Below are 24488 nucleotides of genomic sequence, written 5' to 3' on the forward strand. Positions count from 1 at the left end.
TTAAACCTGTGTTTAGAGGGGGAAATACTAAGCCAAGCATGAAATTGATAATGAAATATATAGTTGTTTTATGTTCCTGCTGGTTTGACAGAAACATAACTCATCATCCTTGGTTTTGTCAGCTGTGAGTTATTGGTCACACAGCAGAGGGGAGAAAATCCCTGGCATCTAGAGTAGTGAGGAGAGAGATGTTATGTTCCACCCAAGTCAGATATTTCATGATGATTTAAAAAAAGAGCTGTTGTTTAAATATGTTGATTTGTCTGTTTTAATAACTGATGGTTGTTCATGTAGTATTAATTTGACACCATCATTGCATTATGATGAATTATTCAGTCTCAAGACTATATCAATACAACAACAACAAAATTCCCCAAACATGGTAATTGGATTGAAAGGAATAAGCATTTAATTTAAAACATCTTGTCAACATGAACAGGACATTTTTCCAGCAGCAGGCCCATATTCAAATATTGTAGCACGGCTCCAGTAACACATGATCCTGTGTTTGTTTTTCTGTGTTGTCAAACAGAGCCAACCAAGATAACGGTTCCACCACTGAGTGTGGATGCCACTGTGGGACAGAGCATCGTGTTGCCATGTGAAGTGTCCCGAGACTCCTCCCTGGATCCCACCTTTAAGTGGTTCTTCAACGGCAAACTCATTGATTTTAACAAACAGGACCACTTTGAGATGATAGGAGGGGTATGTACCTACACTGCTTTCAGAAAGTATTCAGACTCCTTGAATTTCTCCACATTTTGACACGTTACAGCCGTAATTCAAAAAATGATTTAAATATTTTTTTCCCCCATATCAATCTACACACAATAATGACAAAGCAAAAATGTACTTTTTATTTTTTTGCTTATAGGAATATTACAGCCCGGACTTGAACCCGATCTAACATCTCTGGAGAGACCTGAAAATAGCTGTGCAGCGACGCTCCCCATCCAACCTGACATTTACCTAAGTATTCAGACCCTTTACTCAGTTCTTTGTTGAAGCACCTTTGGCAGCGATTACAACCTCAAGTCTTCTTGGGTATGACGCTACAAGCTTGGCACACCTCTGTTTGGGGAGTTTCTCCCATTCTTCTCTGCGGATTATTTTAAGCTCTTTCGGGTTGGATAGGGAGCGTTGCTGCACGGCTATTTTCAGGTCTCTCCAGAGATGTTCGATTGGGTTCAAGTCCGGGCTTTGGCTCAAGGTCATTCAGTCAAGGACATTCAGAGACTTGTCCCGAAGCCACTCCTGTGTTATCTTGGCTGTGTGCTTAGGGTCGTTGTCCTGTTAGAAGGTGAACCTTCACCCCAGTCTGAGGTACTGAGCACTCTGGAGCAGGTTTTCATCAAGGATCTCTCTGTACATTGCTCCGTTCATCTTTGCCTCGATCCCGACTAGTTTTCCCTGCTACTGAAAAACACAACCCCACAAGATGCTTCACCATAGGGATGGTGCCAGATTTCCTCCAGATGTGACGCTTGACATTCAGGCCACAGAGATCAATCATCAGACCAGAGAATCTTGTTTTTCATGGTAGTCTTTAGGTGCTTTTGGCAAACTTCAAGTGAGCTGTCATTCGCCTTTTACTGAGGAGTTGCTTCCGTCTGTCTACTCTACTATAAAGGCCTGATTGGTGGAGTGCGGCAGAGATGGTTGTTCATCTGGAAGGTTCTCCCATCTCCACAGAGGAACTCTAGAGCTTTGTCAGAGTGACCATTTGGTTCTTGGTCACTTCCCTGACCAAGGCCCTTTTCACCCGATTGCTCAGTTTGGCCAGGCGGACAGTTCTAGGAAGAGTCTTGCTGGATCCAAACTTCTTCCATTTCAGAATGATGGAGGCCACTGTGTTCTTGGGGACCTTCAATGCTGCAGAAATGGTACTGCAGAAGGTAAGAAGGCTTCCCCAGATCTGTGCCTCGACACAATCCTATCTCTGAGCTCTACGGACAATTCCTTCAACCTCATTGCTTGGTTTTTGCTCTGACAAGCACTATCAACTGTGGGACCTTATATAGAAAGGTGTGTGCCTTTCCAAATCATGTCCAATCAATTGAATTTACCACAGGTGGACTCCAATCATTTTAGAAACATAAGGTTGATCAATGGAAACAGGATGCACCAGAGCTCATTTTTAGGGTCTAAATACTTATGTAAATAAGGTATTACCGTTTTTTTTTTTTATACATTTGGAACAAATTCTGAACCTGTTTTCGCTTCATCATTATGGGGTATTGTGTGTAGATTGATGAGGAAATTGTTTTATTAAATCAATTTTAGAATGAGGCTGTAGCGTAACAAAGTGTGAAAAAAGTCAAGGGGTCTGTATACTTTCCGAAGGCACTGTATATCAATGTTTCCCGACCCTGGTCCTCCAGTACCCCCAACAATACACCGACCCTGGTCATCCAGTACCCACAACAATACACCGACCCTGGTCCTCCAGTACCCCCAACAATACACCAACCCTGGTCCTCCAGTACCCCCAACAATACACCAACCCTGGTCCTCCAGTACCCCCAACAATACACCAACCCTGGTCCTCCAGTACCCCCAACAGTACACCAACCCTGGTCCTCCAGTACCCCCAACAATACACCAACCCTGGTCCTCCAGTACCCCCAACAATACACCAACCCTGGTCCTCCAGTACCCCCAACAATACACCAACCCTGGTCCTCCAGTACCCCCAACAATACACCAACCCTGGTCCTCCAGTACCCCCAACAATACACCGACCCTGGTCCTCCAGTCTGGTCCTTCAGTACCCCCAACAATACACCAACCCTGGTCCTCCAGTACCCCCAACAATACACCGACCCTGGTCCCCCAGTACCCCCAACAATTAACGTTGTTGTAGCCCTGGACAAACACCTCATTCAGCTCATTGAGGGCTTGATGATTACAAGTTGAATCAGGTGTGCTTGTCCAGGGTTACAATAAAAATGTGTACTGTTGGGGATACTGGAAGACCAGGGTCGGGAAACTCTGACCTGTACTGTACAGGAGACAGGCTATACACAGGCATCTCTGCTCACGTCTGTGTACTGCAACAGTACACCTACAAGTCAAACAAGACTAGGGCATTTAACATGGAGGCCTGGCCAGGTAAAACTTGTAGCGAGAGAGCTGATCTTAGGAGTAGACCACATGATACTCGGTAGGTAGCCTAGTGGTTAGAGTGTTGGACTACTAACCAAAAGGTTGCAAGGTAACAATCTTGCCCCTGAACAAGGCAGTTAACCCACTGTTCCTAGGCTGTCATTGAAAATAAGAATCTGTTCTTAACTGACTTGCCTAGTTAAATAAATACAAAATAAGAAAATACTCCTGTGAACAAGGAATTGAACACGGAAAGGGGGATACATAGTCAGTTGTATAGCTGAATGCATTCAACTGAAATTGTTCTTCCACATTTAACCCAACCCCTCTGAATCAGAGCACATATCTGTCTGATTACAGGATGTATCCTCTGGTCTGCTGAGCACACAAAGAAAGACCCTGCGCTAAAATGGGCTGTATAACACTGACATTTTTACTGTCAGCATCATTTAGCAGAGCTCTTAAAGTTCAGGAAGTCGTTTGTTTAACACAAGGACTGTTAGAACCAGTGTCACTCCAGTGTTCCTACCTGCTCTTTTCTCTCTCTAAAGACCTAGCCTGGCCTAGTTCTTCCTGCTACTGCCATAGCGTACAGAGAGTTGAAACGTTATCAGAATGATTATTGGTACACAACATGAAAAATTGTTATTGAATGACTGTATTTGGAATTACTAGTATTGTTGTGAAATTACACTTTGTCCTGTTCTATTGTCATCAGGAATCAGCTGGTGATCTGATGGTCAGGAATATTCAGCTAAAGCATTCTGGGAAGTATGTGTGCATGGTTCACACCGTGGTGGACAGTGTCTCAGCAGCAGCCGACCTCATTGTCAGAGGTACGCACGCACTTCCTCACTGTGATGCTACTTTGTATTTCTGACACGCTGTAGCAATCATCTAAAGAGGAATTAGAAAACCTCAGACATTATCACACTCTATTCATTCTCTTTACTTCAGCCAACTATTCTCGGTGACATTCATTCAGTGTTAAATAATGACTACAGGATCATCTCTAAATCAATACATTAATTTTCCACTTCTTCCTTTTTGAATCATTTTGTATTTCCCCTCATCAATTGAAGGATCTTTAGCTCCGTTGGGTGAAATATTAAAAGTCTTTCTCTTTTGACTGCCTTGCATGAAACTGGTTTAATCCTGCCATCCTTTTTTGGCTGACACAATAGAGCTCTTTGACAGTGGTTGTCTCCCTGTTCTGTCAGGACCACCCGGTGCCCCAGAGGGCCTCATGGTGGGGGAGATCACTGACTCCAGTGCCCAGCTCTCCTGGGGGTCTGGGCCAGACAACCACAGCCCTGTCACCACATACAGCATCCAGGCCAGGACCCCCTTCTCCATCGGCTGGCAGGCCGTCAGGACAGGTAGCTACAACACCAGCCCATCCATTTGCTTAGACACTACAGCCTTTATGGAAGTGTTTTCTACAGGACATTATATTCAGAGAATGTTTCTGTCATAGAGATATATAATTTGGTGGTTTCTGTACTATGATAATATTGTGAGAAGAGTCAGCTTCGGGGATGATGTGAACAGGAGTATTGCTTTCTTTTTACTCATTTGTTATCTCAGGGGCCTTCTGGGATAAGTTATATTGATTGAATTGTATCACAGACAGTCTTTGATAACATAGATGCTTTCTGAAATGTGATTTGTTGATGGATGAGAATCAATATGTATTTAAATTCTAAATTCTTTAATCCTAGTTCCTGATTCTGTGCCTGGACAGATGTTTCATGCAACGGTGATAGATTTAAACCCCTGGGTGGATTATGAATTCAGGGTGGTGGCTAGCAACAATGTGGGTGTTGGAGAGCCCAGCATGCAATCCAAGCAGATTCGAACAAAAGCAGCAGGTACTTTTTAATTCCTTTCTGTCCTCTCATGGTGAATCTAACTGTCTGATTAGTGTAACTTTTATTGAGTGTTCTGTTCTTCCCCTGATAGATTTCACCATGTAGATCCCACAGTCACTTTTACCGTGCCTTTCTTATCGCTAATTATGTGTAATGAAGACAGAATCAGCTTTGTTCCAATCGACAGACACCGAGACAGGTGTTAATGATTTACCTAATAGGCAAAGAAAGTGAGAATTTGTTCATGTGTTTAGATGACACGGCTGACACAGCCATGTGGATATTGACACTTTTGATACTTTTGCTCATTAGATTAGAACCAACCGAGCAGGATGCATCATACCTTTTAAGCATTTAGATGCTGTGTATATCAGCACTCAGGAAAACCTAACATGATTAATTCATGTCAGCAGTATCAACAGGAACCGTGTGAAATACCCACGCATGCCATCAGGCAATGACTTAAAAGTGTCTATTTTGAGCTGGTTAGTGTGTGTGTGTGTGTGTGTGTGTGTGTGTGTGTGTGTGTGTGTGTGTGTGTGTGTGTGTGTGTGTAACCTTTATAGGCAAGTATGCACAGGCGCTTGTGACAGTATCAACCTAAATGTAATTGGATTTTTAAAAAACAAGCCTTTGCTTTGTGAATTTAGGAAACCGTATTGTGATTAGGGGCACTATGATAGTGATATCAAGGCTTCTGTATGGTTTTGGAGTAGTAAGGATTCAAATATGCTTTTACTCCCCCCTCTGAAGGAATACACACCCTTATATTAGACACTGTTGTTGTTTCTGTCCATCCAGTTCCTGAAGTAGCACCGGGTAATGTGAGTGGAGGAGGAGGTAGCCGAGGAGAACTGGTTATCCAATGGGAGGTAAGCTTGCTGATCAGATTTATTAGAATATGTCTTCATTGTGACGGCTGTTTTCAAATCACTCTTCTGACATGAATGGGGTTTGACAGAATTCTCTACGGCAATGTGACTTCAATTAAATGGGTTTTAATTAAAACAAGAGCTGTCTTGCCTAGATATGTGCCTCCTCCAAACGGCTCCCCTGGTGTGTAAATCAAAATGCAAGATTCAGCGATGGTGGAAATTGTATGTGCATAAATCTAGGATGATGTCTCAGAATGGGTGTTTCTGTGGATCTCTGAAAGTGATTTGGCTTATCATGCAGAATGGTTTAGGAAGTGTGTATAGCTTTGGATATAAAGGTAACTGCCAAGGAAAGGAAGCACCTTTGCCTTAACTCTACAAGTGTCTGGTATATATTGGAGGGATGCGGCACCTTTCTTACACGACAAATTGCATCATTTGATGTTTCGTTGATGGCGGTGGGAAAACAGTGTCTCAGGCGCCGCTCCAGAATCTCCCATAAGTTGTTAAATTGGGTAAAGAGATGGTGACTGAGACACACACACACACTCTTCACTGAAATCTCTTCTTCTAGCCATGGTAGCCAAAATAATGGGCAACTGGGCATGACACTAAGCATGATGGGATGTTTTAATTGCTTAATTAACTCAGGAGCCACACCTGTGTGGAAGCACTTTCTTTCAATATACTTTGTGTACCTCATTAACTCAGGTGTTTCCTTTATTTTGGCTGATGCATGTATTAACGTGTTGATGTTGTGGAATTTGGCTATTCAGAATTTGACTTTTCCAGTTCATATAGTCATTTGATATTCAGTTTACAACCAATGGGGAAAAAAATCTACAATTTATGCTGTCAAAATGTCTTTGTCTCATAGCCGATACCAGAGGAACTACAGAATGGAGAGGAATTTGGATATATTGTGGCTTTTCGTTCTCTTGGTACAACCACGTGGAAACAGACTGTGCTGCCTTCACCTGATGCATCAAGATACACCTTCAGGAACGACAGCATCCCTCCCCTCTCCCAATTTGAGGTGAAAGTTGGAGTCTACAACAACGAAGGAGAAGGCCCATCTAGCCATGTGGTTGTAGTGTATTCTGCAGAGGAAGGTTAGTTCCTTTGACTATTGGTCAAGTTGTTGATGAAACGGAAAGTTTGGGTTAGTTTGACTTGAATGTTTACCATTTTTTGATAATATTCTTGGTGTCATCTTTTCATGTTTAGAGCCCTCTATAGCTCCGTCCAGAGTGTTGGCCCGGACGCTATCAGCCTCTGAAATCGAGGTGTACTGGGAACCCATCCCCCAGACAGCCAGCAGTGGGAAGATCATTGGATATGAGGTATGACAAATATCCCAACATTCATGATGCTGGTAGAGAGCAGAAAACAACATGATATATATATATTATCCTCAGTATGATTGGCTCTGCAATGGGTCGGCATGCATTTAAATAGAACTACCAGTGGCAAAAACTTGACATCTCCCCTACCCTGTAAAAATGCTTGGGATACGGGTAGATTTCTCACCATATAATCTGGAGAATGAAGAGGTCTGTCCAAAGCTGTTCTGGTCTCCCAAGGACCCTTATACCCTGGCTGCTACCCTGCCTGAGTAGTGTTCTATAAATCACCACTCACAAGTGTGAACATCATATGTCAATTTCCTCCACAACAAGCATTGTCCCTCATGATGGAACACCCTGAGGATCTTACCCGTTCTTCCTTAGAATAGCCCAGGACTGGCTGCCTATAGGGAAGGCCCAGGCAGGGGGGCAGTATTGAGTAGCTTGGATGAATAAGGTGCCCAGAGTAAACTGCCTGCTACTCTGTCCCAGATGCTAATATATGCATATCATTAGTAGTATTTAATAGAAAACACTCTGAAGTTTCTAAAACTGTTTGAATGATGTCTGTGAGTATAACAGAACACATATGGCAGGCAAAAACCTGAGACAAATCTAACCAGGAAGTGGGAAATGTGGTTTGTAGTGGTTTGTAGTTTAATTGACGTGATTGCCTATTGGACATAAATGTGGATGTAATCGAACAAAACAAACATTTCTTGTGGAAGTGGGAGACCTGGGAGTGCATTCCGACGAAGATCAGCAAAGGTAAGTGAAGATTTATAATGCTATTTATGACTTTTGTTGACTCCACAATTTGGCGGGTAACTGTATGGCTTCCATTTGTGGCTGAACGCTGTTCTCAGGTTACTGAATATTGTGCTTTTGCCGTAAAGCTTTTTTGAAATCTGACTCAGTGGTTGCATTAAGAACAAGTTTATCTTTAATTTTATGTAAAACATGTATCTTTCATCAAAGTTTATGATGAGTATTTCTGTTATTTGATGTGGCTCTCTGCAATTTCTCCGGATGTTTTGGAGGCATTTCTGAACATGGCGCCAATGTAAACTGAGGTTTTTGGATATAAAAATGAACTTGATCGAACAAAATATACATGTATTGTGTAACATTGAGTCCTGGGAGTGTCATCTGATGAAGATCGTCAAAGGTTAGTGATTCATTTGATCTATATTTCTGCTTTTTGTGACACCTCTCTTTGGTTGGAAAGTTGCTGAATGCTTTCTGTGACTATTTGCTGACCTAACATAATGATATGTTCTGATTTTGCCGAAAAGCCTTTTTGAAATCGGACACTGTGGTTGGATTAACGAGAAGTCTATCTTTAAAATGGTGGTAAATACTTGTATGGTTGAGGAATTTTAATTATGAGATTTCTGTTGTTTTGAATTTGTTGCCCTGCACTTTCACTGGCTGTTGGCGAGGTGGGACGCTAGCGTCCCGAACGATCCCAGAGAGATTTTAACTTGACCTTCATTGTTCACTCACAGCCCCTGTTCATCAGGTCCAGAATGAAATCAGCAAACAACAGTGCTGGAAGTGTTTCTAATGCTGCCAGGAGGTCTGAGATAACCTTCATGTCTTTGGTTCCAGGTGCTTTGTTGGGAGGAGGGGGTGCAGGAGAGTGATGCTGAGATGGTGAAGGTCACGGATACTGTGGCCCTTCTCTCTGGACTCATGGGAAGTACGTTGTATCTGATCTCAGTCAGGGCCCAGAACAGTGCTGGAGCAGGGCCTTCTAGCCCTGCAGTCAATGTCACCACCAAGAAACCACGTGAGTTTTTTTCTGAGATGGGACAGCTGTCACATGCAATTTGAGCATTTCTCTCTTTACAAGTCTGCTTGCACGTTCATGAAGCCTGCATATCCCGCAGAGGTTTACATTAATGCAATTGTGGTAAAATGCAGCAGGATATAATACGACTTCAATGACTTTAGAGCCTCTGTGAATCCTCTACATCAACTGCACTGCTGAGATGAAACACAGTCATCTGTGTATGGTCTTGACTGCGTGTTGACTGCAGACTAACGGATGGAATTGGATTATCTTATACCTACAACATGAATTAGCAGGGACCTCTTTTAGAAAATTACAAAAATCTGTGACAAGATGCTGTTTGTCTTGACATCTCATGGAGAGGAAGCATGTTTATGAGCTTATCAGAGTTAGAGGCAATCATTCAGCCACTAACCTTGTACCCTTCTAGTTGAGATTTCCTTCATACAGCAGTGATAAGGGGATGGTTAAAGTGAGAAAGTAATTTAGGAGTTATTTCAGCTATTGACGGAATGTTACGTGACTAACTCGAGTTGCTATATGATTGCATATCTTTCAGCACCAAGTCAACCTCCAGGGAATATTGAATGGAACTTGACCAACTCCAAGATCTTTTTAAAGTGGGAGCATGTCAAGGCAATGGGAAATGAGTCTGAGGTGACAGGATACAAGGTGAGTGTTGTCAGTGAAATAGCAGAATCTTTGAAAACTAGGAAACAAATGCAGTTTCTTGGCTAACCTCAGCAGCTATGTTCTCTAAAAATGACTCCCTGGTCGCAGTGGAAATATAAACCTCAGCACTTTCAGTATCACATATGGATTGTCCCTGTCTGGCCGTACAAAATTAAAAAGTCTGTTCCCAGTGATATGACGCAAAACAAACCTGTTTCTCTGTTTCTCCGTGATACATTCAGTGAAGATTCCTGCCTCTCCATCTCCCTGAATTCCGCAGTAGTAAAAAGACCTGCTGTGTTTGAACCTGTGTAACAGGAAGCGTTTCATGTCATCCTGGGTATCTGAACTCTTGGAGCATTCAGCAGAGGATTATGACTCAGAAAACGTTCTGCTTTCTTTTAATGTATACATTTTCTAATTGAATGATCGGATGTGGCTCAGAGATTTGAGAGAGCAGGTGAGGAAGCAGCTAGGAGCCTGTGAAGCTCCACATTCAGAAATCAGCATTCGCTGACCGCCACATGGGGGTCATACCAGCCTCCACGGAGCACCACAGGGGGACACCAGCCTCCACGGAGCACCACAGTGAGACACCAGCCTCCACGGAGCACCACAGGGCGACGCTAGCCTCCACGGAGCACCACGGGGGGACACCAGACTCCACGGAGCACCACAGTGAGATACCAGCCTCCACGGAGCACCACAGTGAGATACCAGCCTCCACGGAGCACCACAGGGGGACACCAGCCTCCACGGAGCACCACACGGGGACACCAGCCTCCACGGTGCACCACAGTGAGGCGCCAGCCTCCACGGAGCGCCACAGGGGGACACCAGCCTCCACGGAGCACCACAGTGAGGCGCAAGCCTCCACAGAGCACCACAGGGAGAGCCAGCTTCCACAGAGCGCCACATGGGGGCCACGTCAGCCTCCGCTGAGTGCCACATGGGGGCCACGCCAGCCTCCACTGAGCGCCACAGGGGTCCACCCCCTCCACTGAGCACCACAGGGGGCCACACTAACACCTCACACTATAATTTGCTATTCATGGCATCCTCTGGAAAGAGCCTGCATTAAAAATACAATACATTTCTTAAAACTATTTGACTGATCAAGAAAATACTATTTATTTTTCTGAAGAGTTTGGCTTTCTCTGAGAAGCACTTTTTCTTTCTTCAAAGAAACAGTACAGAGGCATTATCCATAAATCAGTAATTTCTCTTTAAGCTCAAATGACTTGTGTCGCTTAAATCAGTATTAATCAGATACTCGCCATGATATTCCCTCACCCGTCTCAAGGTTTTTGAATTTATTATGGATCCCCATTAGTTCCTGGCAAGGCAGCAGCTACTCTTCCTGGGGTTTATTATGGATCCCCATTAGTTCCTGGCAAGGCAGCAGCAACTCTTCCTGGGGTCCAGCAAAATAAGGCAGTTTATACATTTTTTTTTAAACATTACAATACATTCACAGATTTCAGAACACACTGTCTGCCCTCAGGCCACTACTCCACCACTACTACATATCTACAGTACTAAATCCATGTGTATGTGTGTATGCATGTGTCTGTGCCTGTGTTTGTTTTGCTTCACAGTCCCCGCTGTTTCATAAGGTGTTTTTTTCTGTTTTTTAAATCGAATTTTACTGCTTGCATCAGTTACTTGATGTGGAATAGAGTTCCATGTAGTCATGGCTCTATGTAATAGTTTGTTCTGGACTTGGACTGTGAAGCGACCTCTTGTGGCATGTCCTGTGGGGTGTGCAGGTGGTGTACCGTCAGAACTGGCTTGGAAAGAGCAGCGTGGTGGAGACCAACAGGACCAGTGTGGAGCTGCAAGTCCCCTCTGGCGAGGACTACCTCATTGAGATCAAAGTCTTGAGTGGTGGAGGTGATGGCAGCAGCAGTGGCCCCATCAGGATACCAAAGATGTCCAGTAAGAGATTGCTGTTTTTGTCTTTCACCATTCATAGGATTAACTTTTGGGTTTCCAAAGTGCCTTAAACAAATGTCTGTCTCATAACTATGAGTCACCCAGGTATGCTTGTTAATGTGTCTTTGTCTTTTTCAGGTCTTAACTCAAAGGGCCATTTCAGCTCAACTCCAATGAACATTTGTGTAGTTATGTTTTTTATACTTTCAAGGTTAACTTTGTAACTTAAAATGCCTTTTATGAACTATAACTTTGAGAATCATCTACTCAGCAAAGTATGTGGCAGATTATAACAAACTGTTATTTTATGTGTAGCATTCACTTCTCAAAAATGTGAAATCATCAGCTTACTATTTAGAGTATTCAATGCAGCTGCATTGCCTTATATTTGTATGCAGTTTTGTGTTAATTTGTCAACCAAGCTTTTGAGTGTTTTATTTCACTAGATATTATGCAGAAAGGTCAGGCTTTACATATGATAAGATTGTTCTAATGTTTGACAATCTACATGAGCCTGGCCTATTTGTGTCTCATCCCTGTGTTCTGTGTGCCCTGTTTATTTGTTATTGTACAGTAAACGTTCTGTTAGGATGACTCAACTGTTGAAACGACCATGGTTCACTCAGAGGTTGTCCTTTAATTTCTTCATGAAGCACAGTTGCTGTATATGGTTTGTCTGGCTGCCGTCAATATTCAGCAAATTCTGTGAAAAAAAATCTAAGTTCTGTGGTATTTGGACATTCTTGAGGTTTTACATATTATATCATCAAAATTTAACAGCATCATCATGGCCAATATGACCATCACAGACATATTGGATCAATATACAGAACTTGTTGATAGCTGGGGAAGATTGTATATCATGTTCCATTCATTTAACTCTTTCTCCATTTTCAATTGTTTGGTAATCAAGATACTTCAAGTTGTGTGCTTGATAGCTTATTTTTTGTTTATTTACCATAAATGTGATATAGATGTTGCATAAGCCTTTTAATACTATTGTATTAACAAACTAAATGTATCTCTGTGAGATGTTATTGAGACTGAATAAAATGTTTCACATTGAAATGTCTATTTTTAAATGTGTTTTCATTTTAGATGTCTGTACCATTTTGAAAGTGCCAGGGAGAATGACAACCATCATTTACAGGAGTCAGTGTGACATTCCTCTGCATTAATGGTTACCATTAAGTTACCATGAACAGGTTGAACACAACATTGACAGCATGGCTGCTGTGCTTTGCCTCACCCAGCTTTTATTTTTGAACATGATCAACATCTAACTGAATACTTTGGTCCTTGGCTAGCATAAAATTAACAAATCCAACTCCTACAGTATAGTGTCAGTCCATGCATACAATTTGGATTGTTTCAATCAGAATTGAATTACCTGAATTGGATTCGATGCCCTGCAACTGGCAGAGGACACGGACCCGACTAATGAAAATTGGCAGTTATACCCACAAACATCGTCCAGTGCTTTACAGAGTCTTAACAAGTCATGATTATATACATGTATAGTGTATTTTAGGGTAAGGGTTAATTGTGCTATGTCTATGGAGAATATAACAACCTTTCTAACAAGAGAAAATAATGTCTCTCTTCGTGCCATCCCAGGGTGGTATTTGTAAACAGCTCAATACTGCTGAATGTATGGGTCGTGTGTGGATGTACCTTCCCCACATGAAACCAATCAATATGTGTATCGTAGGCTTCAGATCTATATGGTTGCCTGGAGACGATCTCAAAGCCTTTTGCATACTGATTGTTAATTATCAATAGCTCATGAATACAGAAATGACAGATTATTTTCCAGATAGTTTTAGATTACTTGTGAGAAAGGAAAATCAAGCTTTGAAATGCTCATGTATGAACTCTATTGGACACTACTACTATGATATGATTGAAGTAGGTCGACTTTGTCATGAATCTTGCTCTGGAGGCAGAACTGAGCGATTTCTGCCAGATGGGCCAGCTGCAAAGTCAAAATTGCCTATGTTGTAAAGAATCATAAAAAAAAAATTTGCTTTTTGATTTTAATTAAAGGTTAGGGTTAGCAATGTGGTTAGGGTTAGGTTTAAAATCTTATTTTATAACTTTGTAACTGTGCCAACTAGTGACCACTCTGCAGAGCTGCCTCCAGAACGACATTCATGATGAAAAACACTAACCTGCATGATTGAAGGCACTCCACATTTTTTTCAGAGAGAACAAAGATTGTCTACGAAAACAAATGGATTTGCAGCAGGCAATTAGAATGGCAAATACACAGGTAATAGGAATAGCGAGTGTCAAAGAGAATCCACAGTTCCATTTTGAATCCAGCTAAATATTGTTTAATTTGTTGTTTCTTTCTGCCAAATCAATGTATCATGTTGTATACATGATATTGGAACGCTGATATCTGATATTGTTATATTTCCTTCTTACTATGTTACACGTCAACATTAACAGCAACACATTGACCTGCTTCATAGTGTGCTAGGTAACGTTTTAGATATATATAATTTGCTGACCTAAATATATTATATTTTTACAAAGCACTGTGTATCACATGACAGACGACATTTCCAAGAAGAGGCGTGACATGAAGACTGTGTGATGTCTATGCCATAGCAGAGTACTGTAAGTGTATTCCAGCCAGCCACACACAGGAATAATCTTGTCATGTTGGCTGACAGGTAAGTGTCTGGACATGGACATTAATCTCCTGATACCTGCTCTAACTCTTGAGGAGAGCCCAGGGATTTCATAGCCGACACCAGGCTGTCTGAAAACAGAAGCAGGTGTATTGTAGGAATGAAAGTAGATCCAGAGTACTAACCTGGTTAAATAAAGGTGCAATGTCCTATATGTCACTTTATGTTGCACAAGGTGTCTCAAATAAAGCACAGAGAACTAAGGTCTCTTTTAACAGATTATTTTTCATTACACCATCAAAATATCGATCATGAACTGTGATTTAATATTACAGATGCCATATTGTGATTATGCATTATTCGTAGCCTGAGAGTGACATACACATTTTTGAAGGTACAGACAGCATTGTATTTCTCACAGTAACATTAACTGTGAAGAGATATGATTTAGACCTCCAGGTGTAGTTATATTCCTCACTCTGACAGAGTTGAAGTATATCAGTGTCATCTTTACTGTCATATTTGAGAGAATAAGTCTGATGTAAGTGGATTGAGGGGAGAGATGAATGATATACAGGTAACAGTGAATGGGGAAAGTAGGCATTTTCAATATACCAATAATTCCCATCAATCAAACACAAATATTTATCACCCCATTACTTATGTTAATACATCAAAAAACTATCTAGATGAATAATATATAGTTTTATAAGGAACTGCATGTTGTCAGATTATATAACAATTACGATCTGTGACATTTGTGATTTCTGCACCATTTTCTACTGGCAGAGCCCAGTCATGATCCCCCCCACCATCCACTGTCAGTCTTAAATCATACACACAGCAGTCTTATTCTTGACAATACTTAAATATATGTTAGATAGTGATCAGTTAATTCAAGTAGGGACAGAATAGATAGCCCCTCCTAAGGCCATGTAATGGATCTTATGCAGCAGAGCCAGAGAACATTTGGCCCAGATTTCCCACAGAGGGGGTGAAAGGTCACTGCATACACACAAAGGAGGGTCAAGATTTAAAGGAACTCTCTGGAATTGCAATAATGTCGGTGATAGAATGAGTTTGTCAAGGTTCAAATAAAAAATGTGGATGTTGAAAAATACATTTTGAATTGTCGAGGTGTGTTGAATTTCGAAATCAGTGATTAAAGGCCCAGTACAGTAAAGAAAATGTGATTTCCTGTGTTTTATAGATACACTGAGTGTACAAAACATTAGGAACACCTTCCTAATATTGAGTTGCACCCTATTTTGCCCCCAGAACAGCCTCAATTCGTCTGGGCAAAAACCACAAGGTGCCGAAAGCATTCCACAGGTAGGGTGACCCATGTTTAATTGTTAGTTGAGAATTATATGTTAATTGAATGATTAGAATATTCCGCCCTGAAACATATAATTGTATGGAATTGATTAGAATGTATAAAACCAATGCTTCCCATAGTTGTGTCAAGTTGGCTGGATGTCCTTTGGGTGGTGGACCACTCTTGATACACACGGGAAACTGTTGAGCGGGAAAAACCCAGCAGCTTTGCAGTTTTTGACACACTCAAACTGGTGCACCTGGCTCCTACTACCATACCCCATTCAAAGGCACTTAAATATTTTGTCTTGCCCATTCACCCTCTGAATGGCACACATACACAATCCATATCTTGATTGTCTCAAGGCTTAAAAATTATTCTTTAACCTGTCTCCTCCCCTTCATCTGCACTGATTGAAGTGGATTTAACAAGTGACATCAATAAGGAGGGATCATACCTTTCACCTGGATTCACCTGGTTAGGCTATGTCATGGAAAGAGCAGGTTTTCCTAATGTTTTGAACACTAAGTGTATATTTCCATACTATGATGTTGGAATAATACTGTGAAATTATGGAAATTATGATAATGCCCTTTAGTGTAAGAGCTGCCTGAAATTTCAGCCTGTTTTGGTGAGATGGAGTTTTGGCATTTTAATTAAAAACAATCACAGTAAGGTATGTAGTTGTTACCCATACATAATTGTTACCCAGAAATGATTTGATATTGAGATAAAAACGGCTACATTGGACCATTAATAAAGCAATGAATCTATTTTAGAATTATGTAAATAAACAAGACTTGACCTAAAGTTGAAACGTAACATCTGCAAGTATTTTTTTCAGGCTCAAAAAGATGCTGGGCCCAGAGTTTTAAGATCCAGGTTAAAGCACTCAATCTGCAAAGTAGCACCTTGAGCTTCTTGGCCTGCAAATTCAAATGAATAGTCAAGGTGCCGTACTGATAAAGCTGGTCTCAGGACTGGGAGCTATGACAGAGTCATAATCTTCATTTTAAACCGGATTAGTACTCAAAGGGAAAGCATCACCTTACTGACAGCGAGATCAAATGTTTTAAGTGTGTCAGACACTATATGTGGACTTAGCATGTTCAGTTCAGGACAATGTATACCCTACTGTATGTTTGTATTGGATTGGATGTACTGTTTGTCTATGTGTCTATGGGTGTATGTGTGTGCACCACCAAATCAACTTAGAGTTATCACAAATAGAGGAATGTGGAGACATTGGCAGAATGGGAGGTGTGCATATTTTCAAGTCAATCTGTAAGGTCAGCTCTGTAGGGTTGATAGATAGAGATTTTGATAGTTCCATGCCTGCGTTCTGATTCTGCTCTCTACCCGTGCTTTAGCTAAAAAAGTATTTTACTAGTTTTTCTTACTTTGCAAGGCTCAGAGAAAACCATGAATAATAATCACATATAAAGTAACCCTATAAAAACGTAGTTGTTGAAACAGGTGTCTTCACATTCTATTTTAAGATCGTGTTTAATCATATTTTTTTCTTCACAGACATACAGAATGAGGACAGGGGGTAGAATGTTCATGCAACACTGTTCCAGATAGCAGACAAAATAGAAGGTTACTGCATATTATAAAGCAATGCTTTTCATATCAACGGGATACTGCATAAAACAATACAGACAGTAATAATGAGAATCTTATCAAGGGATTTTTGCATACAGTAGACCGTAGTAGTTTTTTTAAACATTTTTTTGCAAGAGTTGGATAGATTTGTATAACTAATACGTTGTATAACAGATTGGTATGTGATATCCGGGATCTTTGGGAGGTCGCTACCCCATTGAATTTGACATTTAAAATGGTTAAGGTTACGTTTAGGTAAGGGTTATGGTTAAGGAAGGGACGTCACAAGGATCACGGATAGCACTGAGCCCTAACAGATTACTGAGTGGAGGTAATGTCTGTTTTTGTAATGTGTAGAAACAGTGTGTAATTACACCAAGCCTCAAAGAGGTACACAGAATGTCTCTACTGTACATATAAACACAGTGGACATTTATGGTATACATTTATGTACATTTATGGTACAATGGAATATTTGGTTTACATAGATAGAGATATTGCATGTCAAGGTCTTCTCAGGTCTAAAAAGTTGGATCCAGACCTGAAACAGACCTGACGATAACCAGACATAGACCCGACAGGTACCCTAACGGGTCCGGATCTAGACCAGACCCAATTGGACCCGAGTGACAAAATGTTATATTTATCAGCCAAGTTGCTCTTCTGGTTAAATGAATATGGTTGGCAAGGCATTACTGCAATAAGTCAATAAATTAACCTTATTAGAGTAACATAAATATGCTATAGACTATCAGCTGTAGTTACATAGACCTGAGACCCAATGACAATCAAACAGGACCCGACCCAGACCCGAGGGAAAAGTAGGAATTTTGGTCCCGGACCTTGGATCCATGGTCAGATCTTGGGTATTCAGTTAGGGTGGACCCATGAAGACCTCTAATTGCATAATGGTTGACTTGGAATGCATCCCTGGAGGTAGCTTTTGTGTGCCATATAAGATATGACCATAAAGGGATTACTTCTATTTAATGCCCATCACCAGAACGTAAGCATATTTTATTTTACTTCATCATGGCTAATACATAAGAACATTTACATATTAGAACAAAAAAAAGTGATTTGTATCAACATGTTTAGGCTTTTGGAAACTACAACTGTTGGCTTGACAAGGAGAGAACTTGACAAGCTAAACTAGAAATGATGTCCTAAACATTTATAAGTCTATTCTTGGTGTTCTGAAAGCATCCCATTTGGAGTTGAGCCTGTTGGGATCAAATCCAGGGCCACTTGACATTTGCAGTAATTAAAATATGCTAAACTGATTGGAGTGCAAATATCATTCATGGTTAATTTCAAGCCGCCTTTTTTACTCTGGGTGTAACATCTACCTTTGTAACGTGGTGCTCCACAGAAATTTTAAGTTGAGGAGACTGTGCTAAAATGGATTTCATAACTAACTACAATTCTAAATCATATTACAATGCACCTTGTCATGCTTCGGACATATGTTCCTGTCTTACACGTGGATAAGTAAATGTGTTTTGGAAACTATCATCACTCAAAGTCTGCTTTTAAGTCATTAACAAGTTTCCAAAACTTAAATTTCGTTTGAGTTTAAGCTGGCTGCTCAGTAAGAGGGAAACTCAGACTTAAATATGTAAAGTAATTGGTATAACCAGAGCTCGACTCATGGATTGTAACTAATCCCCTTTTCATGGAAATCTCATAAGAACCTGTATCATTCAAAAAATTGATTATTTACTTCTGGGAGCTCATTGACTTAATATTGGCCAAAGACAGCCTTCCTGATTACAGGAGTAATTTTGGCCTAGGTACGTAGTTGTGTTGGCTATCTTTGTATATTCCACTTAGGGTACTAGACAAGCGCTATATGAGTCTCATGTATTATTATTATCATTTTTATTATTATTATTATGTTGTACCCTACAGTAGAGGGCACGTTATGGGTCATGGGTCACCCGGAAGTAGAGCTGCTCAAGTATGGTGGATGAATAAAGATATCTTAATCAGGCAGTTATTAACAGTTGGAAAAAATGGACAAGGTTCCTTTCTGTGTAGTTGGGCATTCCCTCTCTCACGTGAGCATGCTTTTCCGAGTGAGACCGATGGGTCTGGTCTACTTATTGTCCCTTCCATGCTCACCCTACCTGCTACAGAAAAAAATGACCAGTGAGATGTCAATAAGTAGACCCGAGTGGCTGCACCCAAACCTGAAAGTGGGGTGTCTCGCTTTCTCTACCGTCTCAGGTAGAGGTCGACCGATTATGATTTTTCAACGCCGATACCGATACCGATTATTGGAGGACCAAAAAAAGCCGATACCGATTAATCGGTCGATTTTTTAAATGTATTTGTAACAATTACTGCAATACTGAATGAACACTTATTTTAACTTAATATAATACATCAATAAAATCAATTTAGCCTCAAATAAATAATGAAACGTTCAATTTGGTTTAAATAATGCAAAAACAAAGTGTTGGAGAAGAAAGTAAAAGTGCAAAATGTGCCATGTAAGAAAGCTAACGTTTAAGTTCCTTGCTCAGAACATGAGAACATATGAAAGCTGGTGGTTCCTTTTAACATGAGTCTTCAATATTCCCAGGTAAGAAGTTTTAGGTTGTAGTTATTATAGGAATTATGGGACTATTTCTCTCTATACCATTTGTATTTCATTAACCTTTGACTATTGAATGTTCTTATAGGCACTTTAGTATTGCCAGTGTAACAGTATAGCTTCCGTCCCTCTCCTCGCTCCTACAGTACCTGGGCTCGAACCAGGAACACATCGTCAACGGCCACGCTCGAAGCCTCGTTACCCATGCAAAGCAAGGGGAATAACCACTCCAAGTCTCAGAGCGAGTGACGTTTGAAACGCTATTAGCGCGCACCCCACTAACTAGCTAGCCATTTCACATCCGTTACACCAGCCTAATCTCAGGAGTTGATAGGCTTGAACTCATAAACAGCGCAATGCTTGAAGCACAACGAAGAACTGCTGGCAAAACGTACGGAAGTGCGGTTTGAATGAATGCTTAAGAGCCTGCTGGTGCCTACCACCGCTCAGTCAGACTGCTCTATCAAATCATAGACTTAGTTATAACATAATAACACACTGAAAAACGAGCATTAGGTCATTAATATGGTCAAAAGCGAAAACTATCATCTCGGTTCAGTATTTTCAGTGAAATACGGAACTGTTCCGTATTTTATCTAACGGGTGGCATCCATAAGTCTAAATATTCCTGTTATATTGCACAACCTTCAATGTTATAATTATGTAATATTGTGTCAAATTAGGCAGCCCAAACAGAGCCTGGGCGCAAACCCAGAATCTCTGGTGGCACAGCTGGCGCTGACTTGCCTAGTTAAATAAAGATTAAATAAAGGTGTAAAACAAATATATATAAAAAATACAAATTTAAAAAATAAATAAAAAATCGGTGTCCAGAAATACCTATTTTCGATTTTTATGAAAACCTGAAATAGGCCCTAATTAATCAGCCATTCCGATTAATCGGTCGACCTCTAGTCTCAGGTATGGCAAGCATACCAAAGATGTTGGATTATAACTTGAAACTCAAAGATTAATTAACAGTTAATTTAATAAACCTAAACACGCTTTTCGTTCATTGACAAGTCATCTGACATTAGTAAGGCCTTTGGCTACGCATTCATTTAACTCACTGCTGAGGATCAAGTCTGGTGACCAATACAACTAATTGACCAAGGGTGGAATGTTAAAATGAAGATAAATAACAACATTTCTAGCCAGAGCAGAAATGAGAAATTACCATGGGATGATTTTCAATGACTGAAACACAACTCATGCATTTTTTTCTGTACTTTACAATGCAATTGACATGTTACAGTAGTGTATTATTGGCCTTAGCACCATAGGCAATATTCAACACAGTATGCACAATGGGAGTTCCAGTTCAAAGAAAGCATGTGCTAATATGCAACTCCTTCATGCTGCTGTTCTATAACTTGTCACTGAGGAGCTACATCAATTTAAAGTATCTCCAAAATGTACTTATTCTAAGCTAGAAAACCGAGAAAAAAAACATGCCCTGAAAAAAACATGTCTTAAAGTTAGAATTCTTAGTTCTAACATCCATTTTTTGACTTTTAGTGATATATCCATCATGAGCTTAGTTAAACTGTCGTGCCTCATCAGAGTCCAAACAAACCCTAACCCTAACCCTCAAAAGATGGTTAAAACTTTTTTTTTTATCATGGATCGTCAGTCTTGCATCCATAGCTCTGTCTGTGAATTTAAGAGTGTTACATTTCTCTGGGCCCATCCGGGGTGTATGCTTTGTTATTGTCTCAATTAAGGTCTTAAGCTTTAATGTGGATTTGTAACTTCCAAAATCACTTGTTCCTATAGTGTTAGAATCTTACTTTTGACCACATCTCACGTGGCATTCCAAACAAAAACAAAAAAATCTGTATTCATGGCTCATATGTAAATATGTATTTTCACTTCAGAGTTTAGTCCCATACTGCAAGGAAAAATTACTTAAATCCATAATGAATCTGATTGGCTGAACATCCCTGTTTAATTTGAGTAAAGTTGCACTGACATATATTTTCTGTTATTGCTGAGGTGTAGGCTGAGACATGTTAGAAAGTGACAATGTTTGGACCGGCACTGAGCTCTAAAGAAGGGATAAAGTGGTGTGATGGACAGAAGATTGGCTGAGAATTAAAAAAGCAATGAGACCTCTCCGAACACAACAGGACAGCTGACAGGCCTGTAAAGCGCTCTCTCCCCAGGTCCACATGGAAGGCCACTAGTGAGCTTGGACTGATAAATATGGAAAATAAAGACTGATAAATATCTATCCAGTGACGTACGGTGAGGTTGGTGGCTGGGTAAGCACCGGCTATTTTCAAAGCCAGATTTCCCCTCAAAGTAAATCTTGATGAAGCCCAAGTTCACCATACAAAAGATAGCTCCAACAACCATAGTCTAACAGAAGTTGACAAACAATTTTCACCAAATGTAAATATCAATGTAGCCCAGATACACAAGCTATTGTCTCTAATGGCAGTACATTTCATTTAATCCGACAAAATTACACACTGCTCAGCAGCGGTGGAAAAATTATCCATATGTCATAATTGAGTAAGAATAAAGATCAGGTCACACAGTAAAATACTACTAGTAAAAGTCTAAAAGTATTTGGTTTTAAATATACTTAAGTATCAAAAGTAACTGTAATTGCTGAAATATACTTAAGTATCAAAAGTAAAAGCATAGCTCATTTCAAATTGCTTATATTAAGCAAACCAGATGACACCATTTTCTTGCTTTTTACACTCCAACACTCCAACACAGCATCCTTTACAAATGAACAAAGCATTAGTGTTTAGTGCATCCATCAGATTAGAGGCAGTAGAGATGGCACAGGATGCTCTCTTGATAAGTGCATGAATTGGACCATTTTCCTGTCCTTGTCACGACTTCTGCCGAAGTCGATGCCTCTCCTTGTTCGGTCAGTGCTCGACGTCACCGGTCTTCTAGCCATCATTGATCCATTTTTCATTTTCCATTGGTTTTGTCTTGTCTTCCTACACACCTGGTTCCAATCCAATTCATTACCTGTTATGTATTTAACCCTCTGTTTCCCCTCATGTTTCCCCTCATGTCTTTGAGATTGTTTGTTATTATTTTTGTGTTGTTTGTATTGGTGCGCGTCACGTCCTTGTACCCACTTTGTTTTGTGTATTTTTTCACGTCATTAAACTACTCCATATTACCAAGATAAATTATCCTGCGCCTGATTTCCTTGCCACCTAAACACGCGCGTTTGACAGAATCTCTGACCTAATAAGTCAGCAGGAGAAGGTCACCTGGCCATGGAGGTGGAGGAGCGCGTCCAGGAACATACGGAGAGGATTTACCACCTGAGCACCGCCATGGATCGCGTTGTCCAGAATATGGACCGCTGGGAGAAACAGGTAGTTTTTCCAGCGCCTCCAACAGCACAACCGGGGTCAATCCTGAGCGCCTCTCTCCCACCTGAACTCAGTGGGATACATGAATCATGCCAAAGTGGTACGACAGTTGTGCTGCCACCTGCCAGGGTTTCCTCCTCCAACTAAGCCTTTACCTGGCCACGGTCCACACAGCTCCATCGGACTGTGAGAAGAGTTTCGCCCTAGTCTCGTGCCTCACCGGGAAAGGCCTGGAGTGGGCCAGGGCTATGTGGAGAAGAGGATACAGCATTGGACCATTTTGAGGAGTTCACCCGCCATTTACGGGCAGATGCCTTTACCATCTGAGGCAGGAGACGAGGAGCCCCCAGGAGTTTGCTCTGGAGTTTAGGACCCTGGCTGCCGGCACTGGATGGAGCAACAGGGCCGTGATCGACCATTACCACTATAGTCTACGCGAGGATGTACGTCGGGAGCTGGCCTGCAGAGACACCACCCTCACCTTCGACCAGCTGGTGGACCTGTCCATCCGGCTGGACAACATGCTGGCTACTCGTGGATGTCCAGATCGGGGTATAGTTGTTCCATCCACCTGCACCCCCTCTCCTGTACCCATGGAGTTGGAAGGGACGGTGCGCAGGGAGACCGGAGGGGGTTCCCGCTCGTGCACCATATGTGGTCGTAGAAGTCACACTACTGGTCGGTGCCGAGTTGGTTCCTCTGGGAATCGAGGTAGCAGGCAGGGCTCTCTGGCGTCACCCCAGGGGAGTAGGCACCATTCTCATCCAGAGCCCTCTGTTGCACATACGTTTGTCGATGTCACTTTTCCTGAATTTTCCCCGCGTTCCCAGCATAAGGTGCTAGTAGATTCAGGCGCGGCTGGGAATTTCATTAATAAAGTGTTAGCTCATAGTTTAGGGATCCCCATTGTTCTTGTGGATGTGCCTTTCCCTGTTCACACCTTTGTTACGGATACAGGTATCCTGTGGGTGTGTGTCTATGTATCCTGTATTATTTTCTCTCCTTCTCCCCTCACAGGTGAAAATCATCACTCCCCAATCAGTCACCAATCAATCATCAATCAGAAGACACACCTCCTCCTGTTTCCTACCCAATCAAAGTTCCTTTCCCTTGGTTTAAAAACCCTGTCAGTTGTTTGCTTTAGAGCTCAATCTCTCTGTAAATGCCTCTCTTTATGTATTGAGCTATCTTTTGATTGAGCACCTCCATATCACTTTGTCCTAATCAGTGAGTATTTTTTTTGGTTATGGTGTTTGTTTGTTTGCTGGTGGGAAAAGGGGGAACCAAAATCAAATCAAATCAAATGTTATTTGTCACATACACATGGTTAGCAGATGTTAATGCGAGTGTAGCGAAATGCTTGTGCTTCTAGTTCCGA

General features: G+C 41.2%; 1 protein-coding gene across 1 annotated transcript in view; it reads left to right on the forward strand.

Annotated features, from left to right (window-relative positions):
- The window catches only part of LOC139369891 (contactin-4-like), a 39048-nt gene extending 27233 nt beyond the window's left edge, over window positions 1-11815 (forward strand). Inside the window, 12 exon segments of the mRNA XM_071109173.1 lie at window positions 533-705; window positions 3824-3941; window positions 4326-4484; window positions 4827-4976; window positions 5778-5848; window positions 6729-6963; window positions 7079-7194; window positions 8809-8989; window positions 9552-9664; window positions 11434-11602; window positions 11738-11795; window positions 11797-11815. Coding sequence (XP_070965274.1) covers window positions 533-705; window positions 3824-3941; window positions 4326-4484; window positions 4827-4976; window positions 5778-5848; window positions 6729-6963; window positions 7079-7194; window positions 8809-8989; window positions 9552-9664; window positions 11434-11602; window positions 11738-11795; window positions 11797-11815 — 1562 coding nt within the window.
- The last annotated feature ends 12673 nt before the right edge of the window (window positions 11816-24488 follow it).

The sequence above is a fragment of the Oncorhynchus clarkii genome, chromosome 17 (assembly GCF_045791955.1).
Source record: "Oncorhynchus clarkii lewisi isolate Uvic-CL-2024 chromosome 17, UVic_Ocla_1.0, whole genome shotgun sequence".
In the NCBI taxonomy this organism is placed as follows: domain Eukaryota; kingdom Metazoa; phylum Chordata; class Actinopteri; order Salmoniformes; family Salmonidae; genus Oncorhynchus; species Oncorhynchus clarkii.